Source organism: Mercenaria mercenaria, chromosome 3, assembly GCF_021730395.1.
Source record: "Mercenaria mercenaria strain notata chromosome 3, MADL_Memer_1, whole genome shotgun sequence".
Classification (NCBI taxonomy): domain Eukaryota; kingdom Metazoa; phylum Mollusca; class Bivalvia; order Venerida; family Veneridae; genus Mercenaria; species Mercenaria mercenaria.
The window spans coordinates 54,024,622-54,046,778 of NC_069363.1; the positions used below are offsets into that span (position 1 = coordinate 54,024,622).

Here is a 22,157-nt window from a genome sequence, read left to right on the forward strand (position 1 = left end):
GAGTAATAAAGCTACATGGGTTTTAAATGTCAAAAATGTTTTTAAAAAAAATTTTTTTTAGGGGGAAAAGAAAATCAGTAGGGTTTCCCTTCAGATCAAAGGGAAAATTTAGTTTTAGATTTGGGGTGGAAAACTGTGTATGTACAGCCAGTAGGTCAAAATTTATGGTCAATGAAAAATTTTTGCAGTTTTTCGATTGGTGTGCCCTAAATGTGTAAGTCATCCCCCAAATTTTAAGGGGTTTTTAATAATCTTAAAAAATAGAGAGGTTTAAAAGGTTGTTTTCCCTTTTTGACCCACTGACCTAGTTTTTTTACCCCATGGACCCAGTTTCGAACTTGACCCAGAATCATTAAAAATGAACATTCCCGACCAATTTTTTGAAGATTTCCCTTGAAAAATTTGACTCAGAGAGGGGCACAAGGTTTTTTTTTATTTTTAGACCTCCCGACCCAGTTTTTTTCGCAGTTTTACCCCCGTTTCGAAATTGACCTAGATATCATCAAGATGAAATTCAGAAACCCCTTTTACAGATTCCCCTGATAAATATCGCCTTAAGGGGGTCACAAGGTTTTTTATTATTTGGGCCTAATGCCTTGTTTTGAAGGCCGGGGGGGGGAAAACCCCGTTTCGAAATTGAACTAGATATCATTAAAAAAGAACATTTTGACCCAAATTTTTATGGGAAAATCCCCTTGAAAAGTTTTGGGGCCCCTATAGAGGTCAACCAAAGGGTTTCTTATTTTTTGACTATGACCTAGTTTTTGGTTTCAAAAGACCCATTTCAAAATTCAACTAGGGATCATCAAGGGGAACAAATTTTGCCCAAATTTTTATGAAGGTCCATTGAAAAAAAATTGGGCCCCCTAGGGGGGTCACAAAAGGGTTTTCTATTTTTTGACCCACTGACCTATTTTTGGACCCACATGACCCCGTTTTTAACACCCGACCTACTTTTTCATCAAGAAGAAAAAACCCACCACTTTTATAAAGATCCCCGAAAAATGTGGGGCCTCTAGTGGTCCCCCAAGCCAAAAATTTACGCACGCACAGACGACGCGTGATAACAAAAGCTAAAAAAAAAAAAAATTAAAAAAATTTACCAACCTACCTACCCTAATTTTTTTTAGCATTTTTTTCTGAAAAAATCTTTTTTTTTGGCCTAATGAAATTCGCCTTGAATGGGCTGGTTGATTTAAAAAAGCCAGACCCCGTACGCATTCCCCGGGCCGTCTCCAAAAACAAATTTTATAACCTTGGGGCAAATGATCTGTCAGGAGAGACTGCATTTTTTTCTGTTTTTAATGACGGTATCAAACTATGGCAAAAATTTTTGTGAAAAATTTCCAAGTAAAATGGCATATGGGAAAAAATGGTTTCCCTTTGGGCCCAGATTTGTCAAAGTAAAAGTTAAAACTAAGTTGCACAACTTAAAAATCCCAAAATTAAATAAATTTTTAGTTTAAAACTGGGGTTTGTAAAAATGTATGTCCCCTTTTGATGGGGAGGGCCCAAATTTTTAGTCTTTTTGGACACTGTGACCTTGACCCAGACCTACTGGCTTTTAAAGCAATAGGAGCCCTTCACTACCCCCGGGGGGGCATCCTCTGAAAATTTTAACAACTAAAGGGTAAAAAAAACCTTTTTTTTGGGTTTAAAAAGGGGAAACATTTTTTAGTCGCTGGTTTTCTGAGACCTTGAACTTTGACCTCCCAAAAAATAAAGGGGTAATTAAAAAACTACGGCAAAACATACTGTGAAGTTTTTACAATTTTGAGACCCAAACACCCAAATCAATGATTTGAATACAAATTTCTACCCCCTAAAATTAAAAAAAACAAGGCCCGTCTGAAAAAACAGCTAAATCCCCCGCCCCTACTAAAAGATAGTGAAAAGGGGAAACCTTTGATTTTAGCTGTGAACCTTTACCTTGAAATGACTTGGGTGATCATGTTTTTTGCCAACGTCTTCATGAGGTGAACATTTGACCCAAATTTCATGAAAAACCCTTAAGGGGTTTAGGGGAATTTCAGAGCTGAAACCCTTTTAATTCAGTTGGGGACCTTGACCTTGATTGACATGGCTGACTCAAAGATTTTTTGTGGGTGATTTATTTACCCCCAAATTTGATGAAAAAAACCTTCAAGGGGTTAAGGGATACGAGTGGACACCCCAAAAGGAAACCTCAAACCTTCGACCCCCTTTTTACCTTGACCTTTGCTGGGATGGTTGACTCATAAATTTTTTGCCATCGTTTTGTGAGGTAATTTAATTTTACCCCCAAATTTTTTAAAATTCCTTCAAGGGTTTATGGATATAGAGGGGACCGAAAAGAAGGGGTCAAACCTTTTTACCTTCAGTTTTGGCCTTGCCCTTTTAAAGGGCATGGGTGCTCCTAATTTCTTGACATCGCCTTGATGAGGTGATCGTTTTTACCCAAGTTTGATGAAAAACCTTCAAGGGGTTTTTGGGGATATAGAGCGGACCAAAAAGGGAAAGGGTCAAACCGTTGACCCTTTTTGTGACCCTTTACCTTTAGCCGGGTACTGATTTTTTGGGGGGTTTGCACATCGTCTTGATGAGGTGATATTTGACCCAAATTTTTTAAATTTTCCCTTTAAGGGGGTTTTGGAGATATAAGGGGGACAAAAAAGGAAAGGCCTCCCAAAACCCTTTTACCTTGGGGTTGTTACCTTGACATTGAGCCCCGGGATGGCTGACCACAAGGTTCTGCACATCGTCAGATTACCTCATGATTTCCCCTTTAAAAAAATGGCCCCTTTTTTTGGGGCACGAGGTTTTTCTGTTTTTATAATAATGACCAGATTTTGAATGCATGTGATCAGTTTTAAACCCTTTTCCTAGATATCATTTAAAGGGGAGCATTTAGACCCCAAATTTTTAGAAGATCCTTGAAAAAATGGGCCCCTAAACTCAAAAGATTTTTCAATTTTTTTTTGACCTACTGATCTAGTTTTTGGGAAACCCCATTGAAACCCCGTTTCAAACTTTAAACCCAGATATCATCAAGATGAAATTTAGGGCCAAAAAATTTTATAAAGAAAACCCCTGAAAAATAAACGCCCCCCCAGAGAGGTCACAAGGTTTTTTTTTTTATTTTACATTTCTGCCTATTATTTATGGCACATGACCCAGTTTCGAACCCTTTACCCAGATATTTATCAAGGGAAAAATTTTTTTGCCGATTTCATGAAGATCCATTCAAAAAATATGGGCCCCTAGGGGAGGTCACAATGTTTTTTTTATTTTTAGACCAAATGACCTAGATTTTGACCGCGTTGGGCCCAGTTTTGGAAAACCCGACCTAGATATCATCAGATAAACATTCAGACCAACTTTCATACAGATCCCCTGAAAAAAATTTTGGGCCCCTGAGGGTCCAAAGTTTTTTTTTATTATTTGACCTTTTCGACCTTGTTTTTTGAAGCATGTGACCCCTTTTTAAAAAATTTTCCTAGATTTCATCAAAGGGGAAAATTCTGGCTAACTTTTATGAAATCCATTTAAAAAATATGGCCCCTAGGGGAAAGGGCACAAGGTTTTTTATTTTTAGACCCATGACCTAGTTTTGGATCGCAGTTTACCCCGTTTTTGAAACCTTTACCCAAATATCTCAAGATGAAAATTCAGACCAAATTTTATTAGATCCCCTGAAAAAAAAAAGGGCCCCTAGAGAGGTCACAAGGGTTTTTTTTTTAAATTTACCCACTAACCTAGTTATTGATGGCACATGACCCAGTTTCGAACTTGACCTAGATATCATCAAGGTAAACATTCTGACCGATTTTCATGAAGATCCAATCAAAAGTATGGCCTATAGAGAGGTCACAAGGTTTTTCTATTTTTAGACCTACTGACCTAGTTTTTGACCGCAGTTGACCCAGTTTCGAACTTGACCTAGATATCAACAAGATAAACATTCAGACCAACTTTCATAAAGATCCCATGAAAAATATGGCCTCTAGAGAGGTCACAAGGTTTTTTTATTATTTGACCTATTGACCTAGTTTTTGAAGCACTTCACCCAGTTTCAAACTTGACCTAGATATCATAAAGGTGAACATTCTGACTAACTTTCATGAAGATCCATTGAAAAGTATGGCCTCTAGAGAGGTCACAAGGTTTTTCTATTTTTAGACCTACTGACCTAGTTTTGGATTGCACGTGACCCAGTTTCGAACTTAACCTAGATATCATCAAGATGAACATTCTGACCAACTTTCATAAAGATCCCATGAAAAATGTGACCTCTAGAGTGGTCACAAGCAAAAGTTTACCGACGGATGCACGGATGACGGACGCTGTGCGATCACAAAAGCTCACCTTGTCACAAAGTGACATGTGAGCTAAAAAGATACAGGTGATGATGGGGAATCACTATTTTAAGTTTGAAGCCAGTCCATTAAAGGAAGATAATGTGAATCAAAATTGGTCCAAAAGCAAGAGTCGACCAGCTTTCCTATACTTTTTATAGTCTGGTCAAACTAGCCTAGACCCTACAAGTAAGCAACAAAACAAAAACGAAATAAGAAGAAGTATTTTATTTATCAGTTTATATGACAAAATACACTCAGCTGACAGGGTGTATACACGACATCTACAAACATAATAACCAATGTAAATAAGTTTCAAAAATACAATACAAAGTTCATAACTACTTCACACCTTTTACAAGAAATATTACATCAAAAGCATCTTTAAATCTGTTACAAAATTCTTCATCTACTTCTGTTTTTATAGTAAATTTGCTCTACAATGTCATTTATTTGTAAAGTTACTTCCAAAGTGTTTTCTTTTTAATTTTTTGTGTGTACAAACTTGAAGAAGAAAGGGTTTTAAAGACACATTTCCAATCAACTACATTGTCAGGCTGCAAAATTGTACAAGACACAAGATAATAAGCTTAGTAGCTCCTGTTGTCAGAATGCCATTCTTGTCAGTTCGCTTAAATTTTGGCAGGTTTGCCGCATCTGTAAAACTGCTAATTTATCTTTTAAGTTTATAAGAAGGTAAATTGTCATGATATTATGACTACTGGATGACCAATTGTGATACTTTTATATTATCGGTCTTCATTTCTTTTTTTGGCAAAGTGATGTAGAATGCAACTGCATACTTGTCGAGCAGCTATGCACCTAGTGATTGTCCAAAACCCTTGGTAACACTGAGATCCCTTTCTTAACATTAAACAGAAAGTTTGGTAAATCAAGAGTTGGACATCTGATTATAACACCCTGCTATTTTACTATTATGTATATTTCTTTTACACAGTTTTTGTTTTTTTGATAGTACTTTAGGAAGTTCTCAATATTCATAGTTTGGTTAAAAGAAAAGCTTTAAGCAGTTAATAGGTCTGGTACGTTAACACTGAACAAGCAGAACAGTACTTATATTTTACAAGCTCTTTGCTTTAGTGACTTGACCATATTATTTGGAACCTATTGAAATTTAAAGGCACATCTAGATAGATTCTGTTTTACAGAGATTCATGGCTTCAAAATTAAAACTGAAAGCAGAAAAAGGTAAAAAGGCTGTGAAAGAACAACTTCCCCACATACAACTGAGATAAAGATAAAATTTCTTTGGTCACATTGCACTTGTCTTAAAAACATCTTCCAAGAAATTTGATCATTTGACACTGAACTTTTTATATTAGTAATCTGGCTAGTGATATTAAATGGGCGCAAAGTTAGAAAGATTCTATAAAGGGTATACTATATATAATGCAGGACAAAGAAATCACCTAAAGAACACTTTTGAATTATTGTCTATTATTTATAAGAAAAAAAATCTTATATTCTGTTATTCTACCAGTACACTGCACTTTATAAAATCAATACAAGTGTGAACAAGAGCTGTCTCCATAGGATGACACATGCCCCCGATGGCACTTTGAATGAATAGTTATGGCCGATGTTAGAGTTTAGGACCTTTGACCTACGGACCTGGGTCTTGCGCGTGACACGTCTTACTGTGGTACACATTCATCCCCAATAATTTTAAAATCCATGCATGAATGACAAAGATATGGACCAGACACGCCCATCGATGCACTATCATGAAATATGACCTTTAACGTCTAAGTGTGACCTTGACCTTTGAGCTACGGACCTGGGTCTTGCGCGCGACACGTCATCTTACTGTGGTACACATTCATGCCAAGTTATTTGAAAATCCATCCATGGATGACAAAGATATGGACCAGACACGAAAATTGCGGACAGACTGACAGAATGACAGACTGACAGACAGTTAAAAAACTATATGCCTCCCTTTGGGGGCATAAAAAAACTCAATTTAACCCCAAAGGATCTGCAGTGATTTCTTCCCAAAAGTGTTCCAAGCAAACTTTAATTCAATTTTGCTTACAACTTGTAATTAAGAATCCAGAGAGGTGGGTTAAATTTTACTGACAACTAAACTACAATAAAAGTATTATGTAATTTGGGTATATATAAAAGTGTTGGCTAGACATATAATACACTAGTTGTAGATTTTCAATAATTGTGCCATCACATTAAAATGGATAGTCTATAAGTATTTGACCTTTGCTGTGATCAGACATTGCCAATACTACCATTTTTCATATTCTCTCTTTCAGGCACATGCTTCAATATTACCTAAATTAAGAGTAAATGTAGAAAAATTTTCAGTACTTCTAACCTGTACAGAGAATTCCACAATTCACACTCTCCAATATATGATAAAAAGAGTACAATATTATGAAAAAAATCATGTTATTTTGATATAAACTTGATACTTGTACGTACTGTGTTATATAATTATAAAGAAGTATTTCCTACAAACTGATTTACTTGTTTTGTTATGGTGCAAATGGAAACTGTTATTGGTATGTTAAAGCAAAATTCCTGGTTAGAAAAGTAGTTCCGTAGTTACGTAACAGTACGCTCTCTATCTGAATAGATCAATCAACCTGTTCTGATAAGTCAAAAGAATAGAAACTACCATGTTGGTCCCATCTACTAAGAATGATTTCAAAAGGCTGAATTAAACCCGACATTCTCAATATCTTATACCATATTTGAATTTTCCTGTTGTAAATAATTATACATAAAATATGCATTTGTTTACATTGTAATTTGAATTTGTCCAACTTGAATTTGTATCGCAAATTTATAATATCCATACAAACGATAAGCTTCAGTAATGTTGCTAGTATATACAGGTGTACATAGTTTACTATAAAAGCAAAATAACTGTTACATAAATATTTGAGAGAAAAAAATACAAATTAATCAAACAATTACAGGTACAAAATAATCGGTCATCTTTATAAATGACAGACACTGGTATTTTCAACAATAATGAAAGAAATTAACAAAAAAATGAAAAAAAAAAAGAACATCCCTTTCACTTTAAATTGGCACAAAAGGCTAGGAATGGTGTATGCCACTTTTATTATAGAAACTTGGAAAAATCTACTGTACATCACTGTTTCAGGTTTGTTCTTTTTACCAATGAACAATAAATTCTGAGTGAGAGGTAGCTATGGTGATAAGTAATTTTCATAAATGTAGTAATTTCCCCCCCCCCCCCCCCCCTCCCCCAGCCCCAACCAAAGTCCTAAAGCCCTCAGTATGTAAGTCTCCATCCTTTAACAGAATAGACATACAGGTTTTGTCTGAGTTACCCAACTGTCACAATTCGTATGCATGTAGTTAAGCATCTTTTCTCAGGATAAAACCATATCTGGAAGATTTTTTAAAATTATTTTGAAGTATTGATGCAGTCATACTGATTTGGAATCCAGTCTGATAATTAATCTGTAATCTGTAATTAAAATGTTACTACTTCTGTGCCAGTTTAAGTGGAGGTATTATATTAACAAATGTTTATCAATAACAAGTTTGAACTCTACCTGTCAAACACTACTACATGTATGAATATATTAAATATATACAAAAAACACAATAATATCTGAAGTGTAGTTATATTTTGTAAGATGACATTGATATTGATGAAAAACAAGAGCTGTCTCCATCGGATGACACATGCCCCCGATGGCACTTTGAATGAATAGTTATGGCCTATGTTAGAGTTTAGGACCTTTGACCTACGGAGCTGGGTCTTGCGCGCGACACGTCGTCTTACTGTGGTACACATTCATGCCAAGTTATTTGAAAATCCATCCATCGATGACAAAGATATGGACCGGACACGCCCATCATTGCACTATCCTTTAACGTCTAAGTGTGTCCTTGACCTTCGAGCTACGAACCTGGGTCTTGCGCACGACACGTCGTCTTATTGTGGTACACATTCATGCCAAGTTATTTGAAAATCCATCCATCGATGTCAAAGATATGGACCGGACTAGCCCATCAATGCACTATCCTTTAATGTCTAAGTGTGACCTTGACCTTTGAGCTACGGACCTGGGTCTTGCGCGCGACACATCGTCTTACTGTGGTTCACATTCATGCCAAGTTATTTGAAAATCCATCCATCGATGACAAAGATATGGACTGGACACGCCCATCAATGCACTATCCTTTAATGTCTAAGTGTGACCTTGACCTTTGAGCTACGGAGCTGGGTCTTGCGCGCGACACGTCGTCTTACTGTGGTACACATTCATGCCAAGTTATTTGAAAATCCATCCATCGATGACAAATATATGGACCGGACACGCCCATCAATGCACTATCCTTTAATGTCTAAGTGTGACCTTGACCTTTGAGCTACGGACCTGGGTCTTGCGCGCGACACGTCGTCTTACTGTGGTACACATTCAGGCCAAGTTATTTGAAAATCCATCCATCGATGACAAAGATATGGACCGGACACGAAAATTGCGGACAGACCGACAGACAGACGGTTCAAAAACTATATGCCTCCCTTCGGGGGCATAAAAAAACGTAGTTGATTTGAAGTAGCCCTGTCTTTTCAGCAGGAAAGTAGCATGTCAGATCTTGCCATCTTTAACTTATATATTCTGTCACTGATTTATCTTCCTATGAATTTCAATGTTTGCAGACATTATACATTTTTCATTTTTTCCCCAATATTTCTATAATGAACTAGTCTATCTTTCAATTTGGACAGTACCATTAACTGATAAAAGTGGTGCTTACTAAGATACTGACTGAATGGCGAACAGTGCAGACCATGAACAGACTGCACGGATGTGCAGACTGATCTTGGTATGCAATGGTCGCAAAGGCAGAATCACTTGCCGCCAACAGGCTAAGGGTTAACAGATGTAACTGAACCATTTTAAACAAAACTAACCCCTAAACTTGTAAAACCTGAACAAGTATACAGGCTGCACTGCCCATATAGAGTATTAACATAATCAACAACACTGTAACTAAATAATCTAGTCCTAAAGAGTACAAAAACTGCGTATTAGTATTGGTTTTTATGTGCTTTAATTTTAGGGATATTGTGTCTTTTACAGCTAAGCAAAAAATTTCCAGACTGATTTCTGCAATAAAGTATGGTAGCTGAAACAATCTTGGCATTCTCTCTTCAACACCCACCAGCTTTACAACCTTTGCTACACCAATGCCAATGTTAAGACTAGCACTTTCTGAGACAAAATTTCCTGTACAAAATATAGTACACATCTGAAAACAAGTCCTACAGTAATTAACCTTGTGGAATAGGAAATCTATACTGAACAAAACAGCTAACATGCCATTAATTTTTTTTTGCTATTTTCCAAATTTATATCTTATAAATTACTGATCTTCTTTTAAATGGGTTAAGTTAGGTAGTAAAATTAATAAAATTGTATCTTTGTGTTATTCAATATATATAAAGTTTTGACATTTTATTAACTATTCTAACACTTTTACGATTTTCATTTATATAACAAAGGATTTTACTGTGTACTGTCTTGTCAATTAAAACACGCTTTGCAAAATGGAGTACTTTCGACTATTCCGCCTAACAAAGGATTCCAGATTAGTATCTTTTCCTGGTGTAATTTGGACGTGTTAGAATGGAAATAGAATTTGGTTTTGTGTGCTTTGTTGGTGAATAAAACACGTTATTTCATTCAGATTCGTCATAATTACACACTCGGGCCTTTGGCCTTCATGGTTAAATTACAACGCATCTGAACTCAAAACCACGCTTTATTTGCCAACAAAGCATGCAAAACTAAAATCTATTTCCCAAATTTATGCTAAATTTTGAAGATTCTGCAGTAATTATCAGTAATAGTTCAGAGATTGGCAAAGTAACCAGCAGATTTCAGTTGTTCTGCTCAGTATACAAGACAAGACACCCCTTTGCTTATTGTGTCAAGCTCGTGTTAACAGGGAATGATTTAAAGTCATCACTGACCAAGGCTTCACAGGAACATTCTTGCAAAATGAACTGTAAAACTACACATGGCATAACCACACCTATTTTGAAATTTTAACTTAACCATAATGTAAAACATAATCATATATATCTGTGCAAATTATGACTGGAAAGTGCCATGCTTTAACCATGGATATCCTGTCAAATAATAACTGCAAAATTACGCATGATATAACTATAGGCATATTGTCAAATCATTACTGTGGAATTACACGCGATATAACCATAGCGTTACCTTAAACTTACACATGATACAACCACAGACGTATTGTCATACAGTTACCATAAAATTAACTACTTCATAACCTTAGACAGACATATTGTCAAACCATTATTGTAAAATAACAAACAACTAGAAAATGATTTTGTAAAAAAGCGCATGTCTCCCCCAATGCAAAGTCCTATAGGCAAGAAGTCAGTAGGGGTCAGGAGCGAAAGTCAAAGAGACACTGATGGTTAGCTGCAATAGGGATCATCTACTTGGCATGTCCAGTCATTCCGCTAAATTTCAACACTCTTGGCCTAGTGGTTCTCAAGTCACTGTTGAGGCTCCTGTGACCTTGACCTTTGATCAAGTGACCTCAAAATAAATAGGGGTCATCTACTCTGCATGTCCAATCATCCTATTAAGTTTCAACATTGTAGGTCAAGTGGTTCTCAAGTTATTTCCAAAAAATGATTTTACATGAACAGGCCACTGTGACCTTGACCTTTAATAGACTGACCCCAAAATCAATAAGGGTCATCTACTCTACATTCAATCATCCTATGAAGTGTCAACATTCTGGGTCAAGTGGTTCTCAAGTTATTGATCGGAACTGGTTAACAATGTTCAGGCCCCTGTGACCTTGACCTTTAAGGGAGTGACCCCAAAAATAACAGGGGTCATTTACTCTGCATGAACAATCATCCTATGAAGTTTCAACATTCTGGGCCGAAAGGTTCTCAAGTTATTGATTGGAATCAAGTTATTGATTGGAAATGGTTTTCCATGTTCAGGCCCCTGTGACCTTGACCTTTAACAGAGTGACCCTAAAATCGTTAGGGGTCATCTACTCTGCATGACCAATCATCCTATGAAGTTTCATCATTCTGGGTTAAGTGGTTCTCAAGTTACTGACCGGAAATGGTTTTCAATGTTCAGGCCCCTGTGACCTTGACCTTTCAGAGAGTTACCCCAAAGTTGTTAGGGGTCATCTACTCTGCATGACCAATCATCCTATGAAGTTTCAACATTCTGGGTCAAGTGGTTCTCAAGTTACTGACCGGAAATGGTTTTCAATGTTCAGGCCCCTGTGACCTTGACCTTTAATGGAGTGACCCCAAAATCGATAGGGGTCATCTACTTTGCATGTACAATCATCCTATGAAGTTTCAACATTCTGGGTCAAATGGTTCTCTAGTTAGTGATCGGAACTGGTTTTCCATGTTTAGGCCCCTGTGACCTTGACCTTTGATGGAGTGACCCCAAAATCAATAGGGGTCATCTACTCTTTATGACTAATCATCCTATGAAGTTTCAACATTCTGGGTCAAGTGGTTCTCTAGTTATTGATCGGAAATGGTTTTCAATGTTCAGGCCCCTGTGACCTTGACCTTTGAATGAGTGCCCCCAAAATCAATAGGGGTCATCTACTCTTTATGACCAATCATCCTATGAAGTTTCAACATTCTGGGTCAAGTGGTTCTCTAGTTATTGATTGGAAATGGTTTTCAATGTTCAGACCCCTGTGACCTTGACCTTTGACGGAGTGACCCCAAAAACAATAGGGGTCATCTACTCCAGCAGCCCTACAACCCTATGAAGTTTGAAGGTTCTAGGTCAAATGGTTCTCCAGTTATTGCTCGGAAATGAAGTGTGACGTACGGACGGACGGACGGATGGACAGGGCAAAAACAATATGTCTCCTGGGGGAGACATAATAACAATGGTTATCTTTTCACATAATGATAACTAGTTGTAGACCCGTGGGTATCTTAACAAATCATCAACAAAAGTCATATTAGATTCATTAATACCTTAACAAACAAAACCATGAATATCTACAAATGAAAACTTTAGACATACGTTGGTCTTCAGTTAAAGCCAAGAATGGGAAATTATGCCTTGTATTAAAGCCAGATACAAAAACAATGCTGCCTGAAATTTTCTACATTATGTTTCCCTAGATTTGTGTATTTATAACAGCTTGCATTTAAAACATGGAATGTGGATTCTTTTACAAATATAATGATGTTTGAGCAATAATGTACAGCTGTCAGGAGCATAGCAATAAGATTTCTGGTTTCTAGTCCCATATATACAATCCTTCTCAAAGTGTTATTGTTCTAAACTTAAGTTTTCTCAATTACTTGGATGTAAGTTATATAGATCTTCCTTAAGCTAATTATAAACGTATACCTAATAACTATTAACTTCAAAAACTTTATATAGGTAGGTGTTCTGAAGGAATTACCTTTATTTAATTTTGGGACCAAGACTTTGCTGTGCACCAGTATCAAACAAACTGCTATTACCACTGTAATAATTATGCTTCTTGTGTAAACATCTGTCTTTTACCTCCTTATTTGTACATGTAAACATCTGTAAATTACCTCCTTATTTGTACATGTAAACATCTGTAAAATACCTCCTAATTTGTACATGTAAATATTTGTCTTTTATTTGTACATGTAAACATTTGTCTTTTACCTCCTTATTTGTACATGTAAACATCTGTATATTACCTCCTTATTTGTTTATGTAAACATCTGTATTTTACCTCCATATTTGTACATGTAAACATCTTTTTACCTCATAATATATCATTTAAATATAGCATATACAGATAAGCCCAGTATGCTTTTTTTTTACCTCCATATACTGTACATGTACTGATTTGTCTTTTTACCTCCATTTACTGTACATGACTGTAAACATTTGTCTTTTAACCTACATATACTGTACATGTAAACATTTGTCTTTTCACCTTCATTTACTGTACATGACTGTAAACATTTGTATTTTCACCTGCATATACTGTCAATGACTGTAAATAGTTGTCTTTTTGCCTCCTTAAACTGTACACACAAAAGAAATAGATATACTCAAGATCTGTCATGTACATATTAATAGGTTTTGGTGCTTATGTCTTAAAAACACTATTTTGTAAATTATCACTAACAATTTTAGGTTATTTCATATGCTGCTGTCATAATAAGCTCATGATTACATGATGATGATGATGATGATGATGATGCAAAAATGAGGTACAAATAACTTTCATGTTGACAAGCTAAATAAAAAGCTGATTTAATTTTTTTCATAAAAAAAATCAAAATTATCAAGAATGGAAAAGGAGACATTTACATGAAAAGAAGAAAAATATAGGCCAAGGAATGAGATGTGATCAAGTACCGGTTTTTTAATTGGATTTCACAGGTACTAAATATATTTTTTCTTAATGACCATACTTATTACAATAAATGCCTATGACAACATTTCTTCAAATCATAGCCTGTTACAGACTGTTATAGATTTTCTAAATTTTTTTTCATAAATTTCTATTTGAAGGTAACTCGTAATAATTTTGGAGAATGTTTCATCCATGTAGCATTTATTAGAATAAATATGGTGCATTTCGATTTGATCAGTAACAGTTTCAAGGCAATGATACAATATTAAAGTAAGAGTCACAGGAAACATAATCCATATTAACATAACATATTTCCTGTTGTGTCTTGTGCTTCAATTTTCTCTTCTAAACATAATTTTAAGGAATTGGCTTCCATTCCAGTTTTGCAGATGGCAATGTCATATTTTCCTGACAACATTCTCAGCTTGCAGAATTTGGATCACATTGCAATAATCTAACTATCGATGGATCACTTTTTGCTCCTTCGATAAATTCTGCCAGTGACAATTTGCCATCAAGATTTTTGTCCATTTGACGGAATATTTTGTCAGTGCGTTTCTCTGGTGTCGATTCATCCTCGGGCATCTTCATGACTGTTCCAACCATTTTGTAAATTGCCTGAAAATTAGATGGAAAGTATTAATGACAGTGTAAAAGTAGGTGAAGTCTGTATGCAATCTATCAATGTAAAGTCTGACAGAATTTGTTGAGAAAAGATAACTACCTGAAAACTTTCAAGATAATTACTCCATATTTTATCTATTTCTTATTACAGTTCTATTAAGCAAGAGCTGTTTGTAAAACACAAATGCCTCCCCATGATGGCCTGTCAGATGTAAATGACACAGGCAATCATCCAATTCAGTTTGATATTTCTAGTCCAATTCATTCTCCAGTTACTAATCCGGAACTCTTTTAAGTCTCAACACCACTTTGAACCTAATTACCTCAGAAATCCTGAAGGATCATCTACTGACCACAGACAATCACACAAAGAAGTTTACTGTCTGTAGGCCTAAGTGCTCTCAAAGCAATTTTAGTCTCAAGGTCACTGTAACACTGACCTTTGACATACTTTATTGACAAAAGGATATACACCCCTTTTTTAAAAAGTTTTATATCATCAGCCACATTTAATGTAGCAGCCAATCTGAACACCATCTTTTATACATTGAAAAAGACCAAGTCAGAATCTATGTTCATGACTGTGCACTATATTGGCATTCTTCAGCAGGAACAGAAAATTGTTTTCAACAACCTGAAATCGCATGCAAAGAATATGTACATGTACTTGAATGGAAAATACCAGTTGTTATTTGCTCTTGAACAATTGCTTTTCAATGTTTCTAATTCAAACCCTTGAAGGTACAAAACAATGATAACAGAACAACAGGAACTCAATAGGTTCTGATTGAAATGGATGAGAAACAAAAAACAAAGAAACAAAAACTTTCTGTTTCCATTGTATTTACAATAGATAGCATAAACTCACTAAATTGTAGCACTTAGCACCTGAATTAATTTTCTTTGTCTAGAAGCTAACTGTAGCTCAGTTACTGTGTTTTCCCCTACAGGCTTTGTTGTATTATATAGCAATGACCTTGACATTGTCTGAAGGTCAGAAATTGTTTTGTTTGTCAAACGTCTATACAGTCACATTTCCAGACTATAAGATTCTTTCACTGGCTTTAGAAGCAGATATCCGGCTCAAGGGTAACTGTTTATCTTTTTCTTGCAAACAATATTCAAGATATAACAGTAAAAATGAAATCAAACAAATGACTTTCTATTTAGCACTATTTTCTTAAAATGGCGTATTTAAACAAAGCGTGGAAATCAACATCCGTAAACAGGAAAGATGCTGTGACATTTCAAAGCCAAATTCAATGTTTAATTTGGGTTTTATTTTATCACTTGCAATGTTACATAAGGTATTTTTCACTGATTGTTCAAGTGTCTTTGCTTTTCTCAGTTTCTTGTATAACTACATTCACTACATTTTTGTCTTTACTTTTCCTTGTTTTGTCACCAGATTAAGCCAGTTACTGAATGTTGACTTTTTCTGGAAGGAATCAAGCACTCCTTTCAGCTCCTCAGGGACCTAATCATGTCAGGATTTCCAGGGCACATACTCTGCCCAGAAAATAATTGCTCTTTGTAGACATACATCATTCATAGCCGAAAAAGCAACAAATTCTCTGCAGCTGTTTTCTCCTCTTTTTTAATGACATCTCTGTACCAAATAACCTGTAATCCTGAAAATTCTTGTCTGTTCTATTCTTTCTCTTTAATAATAATCATTGTTTTATTTGTTTTGTTAGGTTATAAATAGCCCAGGAAGTTGTTTATAACTTATGCTTTGCTCCTAAAAATATCATTTAAAAACTCGACTTTTTGAATAGGTGATAACTGGCAGGAGTCTGATGTTATCCACAATTGGAGAAATTCCAGAATTCTGACAGTGATTCCATTGATTTTTCTATACATAGTACACAGTATCAGTTGGTGCTTAAAAATAAAAACAATGCAATGTCACAAAAAATTTGCCATCTTTGGCAGATCATACATCATATCAAACCTACACCAGTTGCCACTACAGTGTGTGGCAAGACAAATTTTCACTTAGCTTTTGAACCAACAAATACTCTGGCTCTTGCTTGTTACAGGAATGACAAGAAAAAATCCAATTTCTAATTTGTTATGGTTGTTGAAATTAAGATAGCAGGTTCTCATCAAACCTTACTGATATTAATCACTTTTTTCAAAAGCAAACGCACAAAGCTATACTGCAGCTTTTCTATCTTGCTAGACAGGGGCATGCCCATTGCAAGACAGGTGTATGACCATTGCTAAACAGGTACATGCCCATTGCTAGATAGGTGCATGCCCATTGCTAGATAGGTGCATGACTACTGTGTGACTGGTGTATGACCATTGGGAGGCAAGTGTATACCCATTGCAAGACAGGTGTATGACCATTGCTAATAAACAGGTACATGCCCATTACTAGACAGCTGCATGCCCATTGCTAGACAGGTGTATGACCATTGTGCACAGGTGCATGACTATTGCTAGACAGGTGCATGACCATTGCTAGACAGTTGCATGCCCATTGCTAGACAGGTACATGCCCATTACTAGACAGCTGCATGCCCATTGCTAGATAGGTGCATGACCACTGTGAGACTGGTGTATGACCATTGGGAGACAGGTGTATACCCATTGCTAGACAGGTGTATGACCATTGTGCACAATGCATGACCATTGCTAGACAGTTGCATGCCCATTGCTAAACCGGTGCATGCCCATTGCTAGACAGGTGCATGACCATTGCGAGACTGGTGCATGACCATTGCTAGACAGGTGCATGCCCATTGCTAGACCGGTGCATGCCCATTGCTAGACAGGTGCATGGCCATTGCTAGACAGGTGCATGCCCATTGCAAGACAGGTGCATGCCCATTGTGAGACTGGTGCATGACCATTGCTAGACAGGTGCATGACCATTGCACCCATGTCTGCCTATTATACTGGGGCAGTGCCAGAAAGTGAAATGCAAAGATGTCTACAGGGCAGGATGGGGGAACTACAGCTGACAATGGCAGAACAGATCATAATGTATTAGATAGTTACCCTTCACAACAGCTCACTGATAAACACACAACAGATCAGAAAGGAAACCTGAAAATATATGTCCAAGTCATGTCCATAATAACTTATGCACAGGATCTTGTTGTCTCAAACTGAAGAGAAAATCTGTCATATGCGAAGCAAAATTAATGAAAAATATTCCACATGTCACCAGCTGAGGCTTTTGACGATCTGTAACCATAAGGAGGAAGTTATGAGTTTTACCGATTACGGGAAACAATTTTTCAAGGTACATTACACTGACAGCCATATTCTTTAGCATTATAACCATGACAACTATCTACAACAATTTAAGTAGTTTGTAAAAAACTTTCAGGTTAGTCTGGAACTGGGATGACATTAGCTAAAGATATATTTGCCTTTAGATTTCTGTCAGCTAGAATAAATCACACTCTTCACTTAAGATAAAAGTACACAGACCTTGTTCTTTTGAATTTGCTGAAAATAACTGAAAGAAAATTAACTTTTCACAAGTTTTCTGCAGAAGAGTAAACAAAATTGCCACTAGGTTATGGTAGGTGTCAATGAAACTTGAAGGCGAAGTTTTGCAATTATGCCTGTGGATTCACTACAGCAAACACACATGTATTCAAAAACAGTATTTAAAACAGAAGCACCGCCTTGCGGGTGCAGATGCTCATCTGATTGTTTTGTCTCTGTATAATAGAAATATTGTCCTACCCGTGTGTTTTTATGGTATTTTGTAAGTCCAAAAGGGGCCATAATTCTTGCAAAAAGCAGGATGGAGTTATGTTTTCTGTACAGTCAGAAACTGATGGTGAACAAGTGTTGCAAATTTTACAGTAACAGCTTTGATAGTTTAGGAGAAAAGCTGACCTAAACATAAAACTTAACCAGGCAACGCCGATGCCGATGCTGATCAAGTGATGACAATAACTCTTCATTTTTTTTCAAAAATTCAGATGAGATAAGGATGTGTAGCATTATTAACCAGCGCCTTAGACCTCTCGGTTATCTCGGCTATCACTGCTGATGATGTTGCGGGTAAGTACTTTAATTATAACCACTGATGATATTGTCTGTGTCCGTCCTCCATTAGTAAATTTGACTGCACAACACCAACCAAGCTCGGATCGATTCTTGTATTCCTTGGACAAGCAATTTATACTGAAATGCTCAGAGTAAGTTGTCTTTAATCAGTAAATGGTAATTTTTAAAACATGCTGAATTTGTAATAAAACATATTCAATGTTTGAGACATATGCTCAGTGTGTTTTAAAAGACTAAAATTATTGGCTAGGGCTTGATCTCCAAGTGTCTGTGGGCCATGACAGCTCACCGTTTGCCTTTAGCTACAGAAGTTATAAAAGAAAATTGCTGAATAACCTCTGGGAAGAATTGCATTTCATAAAACGTAGTTTATTTGCCATGGTTATAATACAAAGTATCAGAATCATTGTTCTAAAATAGCAGACTGAATGCTCAAAGTGGCAAGGGGATGACAAAAATGCTCAAGTTTCCTAAAAAAATTCAGAGATTAATTGATACAGAAAATCAAAGTTGAACAGCCATGAACAGACATACTGCTCAAATTAACCTGGTGATAAAATTTTTTTTCCAAGTATATCGCACACACACACAAAATCAAAATATACATCTTATGCTTAAAATATGTTCATAAGCTAGAATGTATGAAATATCAAAATCTGTCAAAATCCTCACAGTTGTTGATATTACAAGCACCAATATACACTAAGCTTCCCTAACAAATATTTTGTTCGTCAAACTCATGAGCATGCTCACATCATTTGATTATGATTTCTATTTACATTCAAAGCAGTAAATAACTTGAAACTGGTTAAACTATCAGCTCTTTCCACTCAATTCAACCACCAAATCCTTTCCACTCAATTCAACCACCAAATCCTAGTCACTATAACCATGTAAGTACTGCATGCTGACTGGCACCAGACCGGAAAGAATATGCCACTGTTTATTTCATACCCTACCTCTAGGTATACTATGAGAGTCAGGTACCCAAAAAGAAAATATACAAGCCCATTTCAGTTATGCATTTCTCACCTAAAACACACAGTTCGGCAAGTAGGTTTTCATAATACATATATTGACCAATGGATCATGCACTAGTTTCTCAATTTCTCAATGTTTCTAAAAGCAGAGAAATTTAATAAGGAAAATTTGTATGAAGTCTCCTATACCATTTCTGGGCCAGAGGACAACAAAAAGTGTACCCCAGTACAACCCGTTTTCGGACACCTAACGGTATATCGCTACGGTTTCGCTACATGGAAATTGTACAACAATTATAAATGCTGGAGTTTTGTTCAACAATCATTTATCCTAAAAAATACGCAAGTAAACAAACCTCATCCCGCAGCATGTTTTAGATATCCTTTCCAACACGGCTAACCTACTTTTCCATTAACCGGAAGTTGTACAACCCGTTTTCGGACACCTGCTTCAAAATATACTGCGCTCCAACGTTTACGTCACAAAAAGTCAGAAACAGTTTAAACAAATTTCGAACATTCATTTTAACTGTTAGTATCAAGAAAACTACCCAAAACGTATTTATAAAGTATTTTCAGTGTTAGTTTATGGAGTTATTTGGTGGGATCAGCACAAATGGGACACATGAACATTTCTCCTATTCCGATTACCCTCACTGTTACATACAATATGAAAAGTGTACCCATCCCTTACATATTATCATCATAAGGTCTGTATGATCCCCTAATGGGCACATGATTCTGAAAAGAAACAGAGAAAAACAACTTTACTACTACTATTTAAAATTTCATTAACCAATTGATTAAGAAAACCTCGTAAGGTACACGGGTCTGTAAGTGGTAACTTTTTGTATGAAGTATACTTTTGCAAAATTTGATAGTGGAGGCGGAGCCTGTAAAATAACTTCATCTGTTGGACGACAGAGCTTTCAACATGAAAACATTGGATTTATTTCTAAAAAACACATATTTTGGATGTGATATTTTGGGAATAGTGAAAAAAATTAAAAATGTGAATTTTTTAGATTAACTAAGTAAAACAATGTGTATCACTGTATGATTTCATTCAAAATCATTTCTGAGATTTCCTTCATTCATCATGTATTTATAACTGTTCTATGAATTTGAACCACTATCCATTAAAATTCCTACATTCAAAAAAGGTACCACAGACTAACACCTTAGACCAATCAGCCATACATTTACAGGTAAGAGTATAAACCCAAATATTCACTACAGGTGACCTTGACCCTTCATGCCCCATATGCAATTCCAACCTTGGATTTTCTAAAGGCAAAGTTTCTTTCTAAATATAAATCCAAAGTTTAGTTATAAGCGGAAACTGATTCCTCTTTTGTTTTAGCAACAGTGAACTTGACCCCAGCAGCCCCAAATACCATGTGATCATATTGAATTCTCTCTTATGAAAGCTGCAGGAACATTTATTAGTATTTCTATGCTGTGTACAGAAAAACAGTGACGATATGATGCGATATGACACCAATGGAAATTGATCATAATGTTAAAAGCTTCTGTTTTTAATCAGACATGCAGCAAGTTCACTCGTGTATTCTTCAGACGTTGACATGTTATTTCAGAGGACAATGCTGTCTAGTAGTATCACAAATGAAACAAGAGCTCCACCTAATGGGGCATAATGTACCCATTGGAAAGCAAAATGTCCCAGGACACCTGGGCAGTATACAAGGTGGCAGCTATTATACATTTCTGACTAAGAGCCCAGAAAATAACAAATAAACAGAAGTTTAGTGTGAGAGTTATGGCCCTTGCATCATATGATGTTTCTTTTGTGAGTGATGATGAGAAACAACTACTATAAGTCTGAAGCAAAGCTATCAAATAAAAACAGAGATAAGTGAAATGCATCAAAACTTTAACCAAGCTATGGATGCAGACACTGTGGGGATAGCTCTATATTATACTTTGTATAATCAATCAAGAAGCGAAGTCTGATCCTTGTCAGGTCCCTCAAGTAGTATGTGCCTAGTCATCATGTTAAGTTTGAAAGCTGTAGCCCTAAAACTCGAGTTGGGAAATGGAAAATAATGACAGAACTCCAATGGAATAATTTTCATTAAAGGAAAAATGCATTAGTTCTGACATTGTGGTACATGTACAACTTTAGAGCTGACTCTAGAAGTTTGATTAAATTTCAATTGAAATCTCTTTCTGTGAAAGTTTGATAGTTTAGCAGAAGTCAATTACTTAAACCCAGGATATACTTTTAGTTCCATGACATCAGTAATAAATTAGTTTATTTGGAAAATGTTTCCAGTTGAATTATGTGATAATGGAAGTGGTATATAAAACTGCTGTATATTATGGTAGGTACACCCAAATCCTTAGTTTTGAAATAAATTCGGTAACAGTAGAACCTGGTTCAGCCTCGGCTGGAATTTCCTTATCCACAACTCGTATGCCTGATAGATTCACTTTCATTTCTCTTATACATCTAGACTTGATCTTGCTCCTCCCTGATTATGTTTTGAGAAGGGAAGGCCATATACAACTGTATAAAATCTGAATATATTCACGAGTTATCTCCCAAGAACACATAAAAATATGATTTAGTTGGGGTAAATGAGTATAACTAAAAGACATCACAGGTAGAGCTTTAAATGTAACAGATCAAGAACAACAACTTATTATTCTGCCTGTCATGAAACATTAATAAGGTGTCAGCATAACAAACATTTGTAGTTCATTACATGATTAATGCCATGTGTCTAATTCTGACTGTAAC

The 22,157-nt window shown here is 36.0% G+C and overlaps 1 protein-coding gene across 8 annotated transcripts in view; it reads right to left on the minus strand.

Moving 5' to 3' along the window:
* Window positions 1-4,547: 4,547 nt before the first annotated feature.
* The window catches only part of LOC123524727 (neurocalcin homolog), a 128,455-nt gene continuing 110,845 nt past the window's right edge, over window positions 4,548-22,157 (minus strand). For all 8 annotated transcript variants that reach the window (XM_045303153.2, XM_045303161.2, XM_045303158.2 and 5 more), the window contains one exon: window positions 4,548-14,369. In XM_045303153.2, coding sequence (XP_045159088.1) covers window positions 14,172-14,369 — 198 coding nt within the window. In that variant the 3' untranslated portion in view covers window positions 4,548-14,171. The remainder of the gene's footprint in view (window positions 14,370-22,157) is intronic.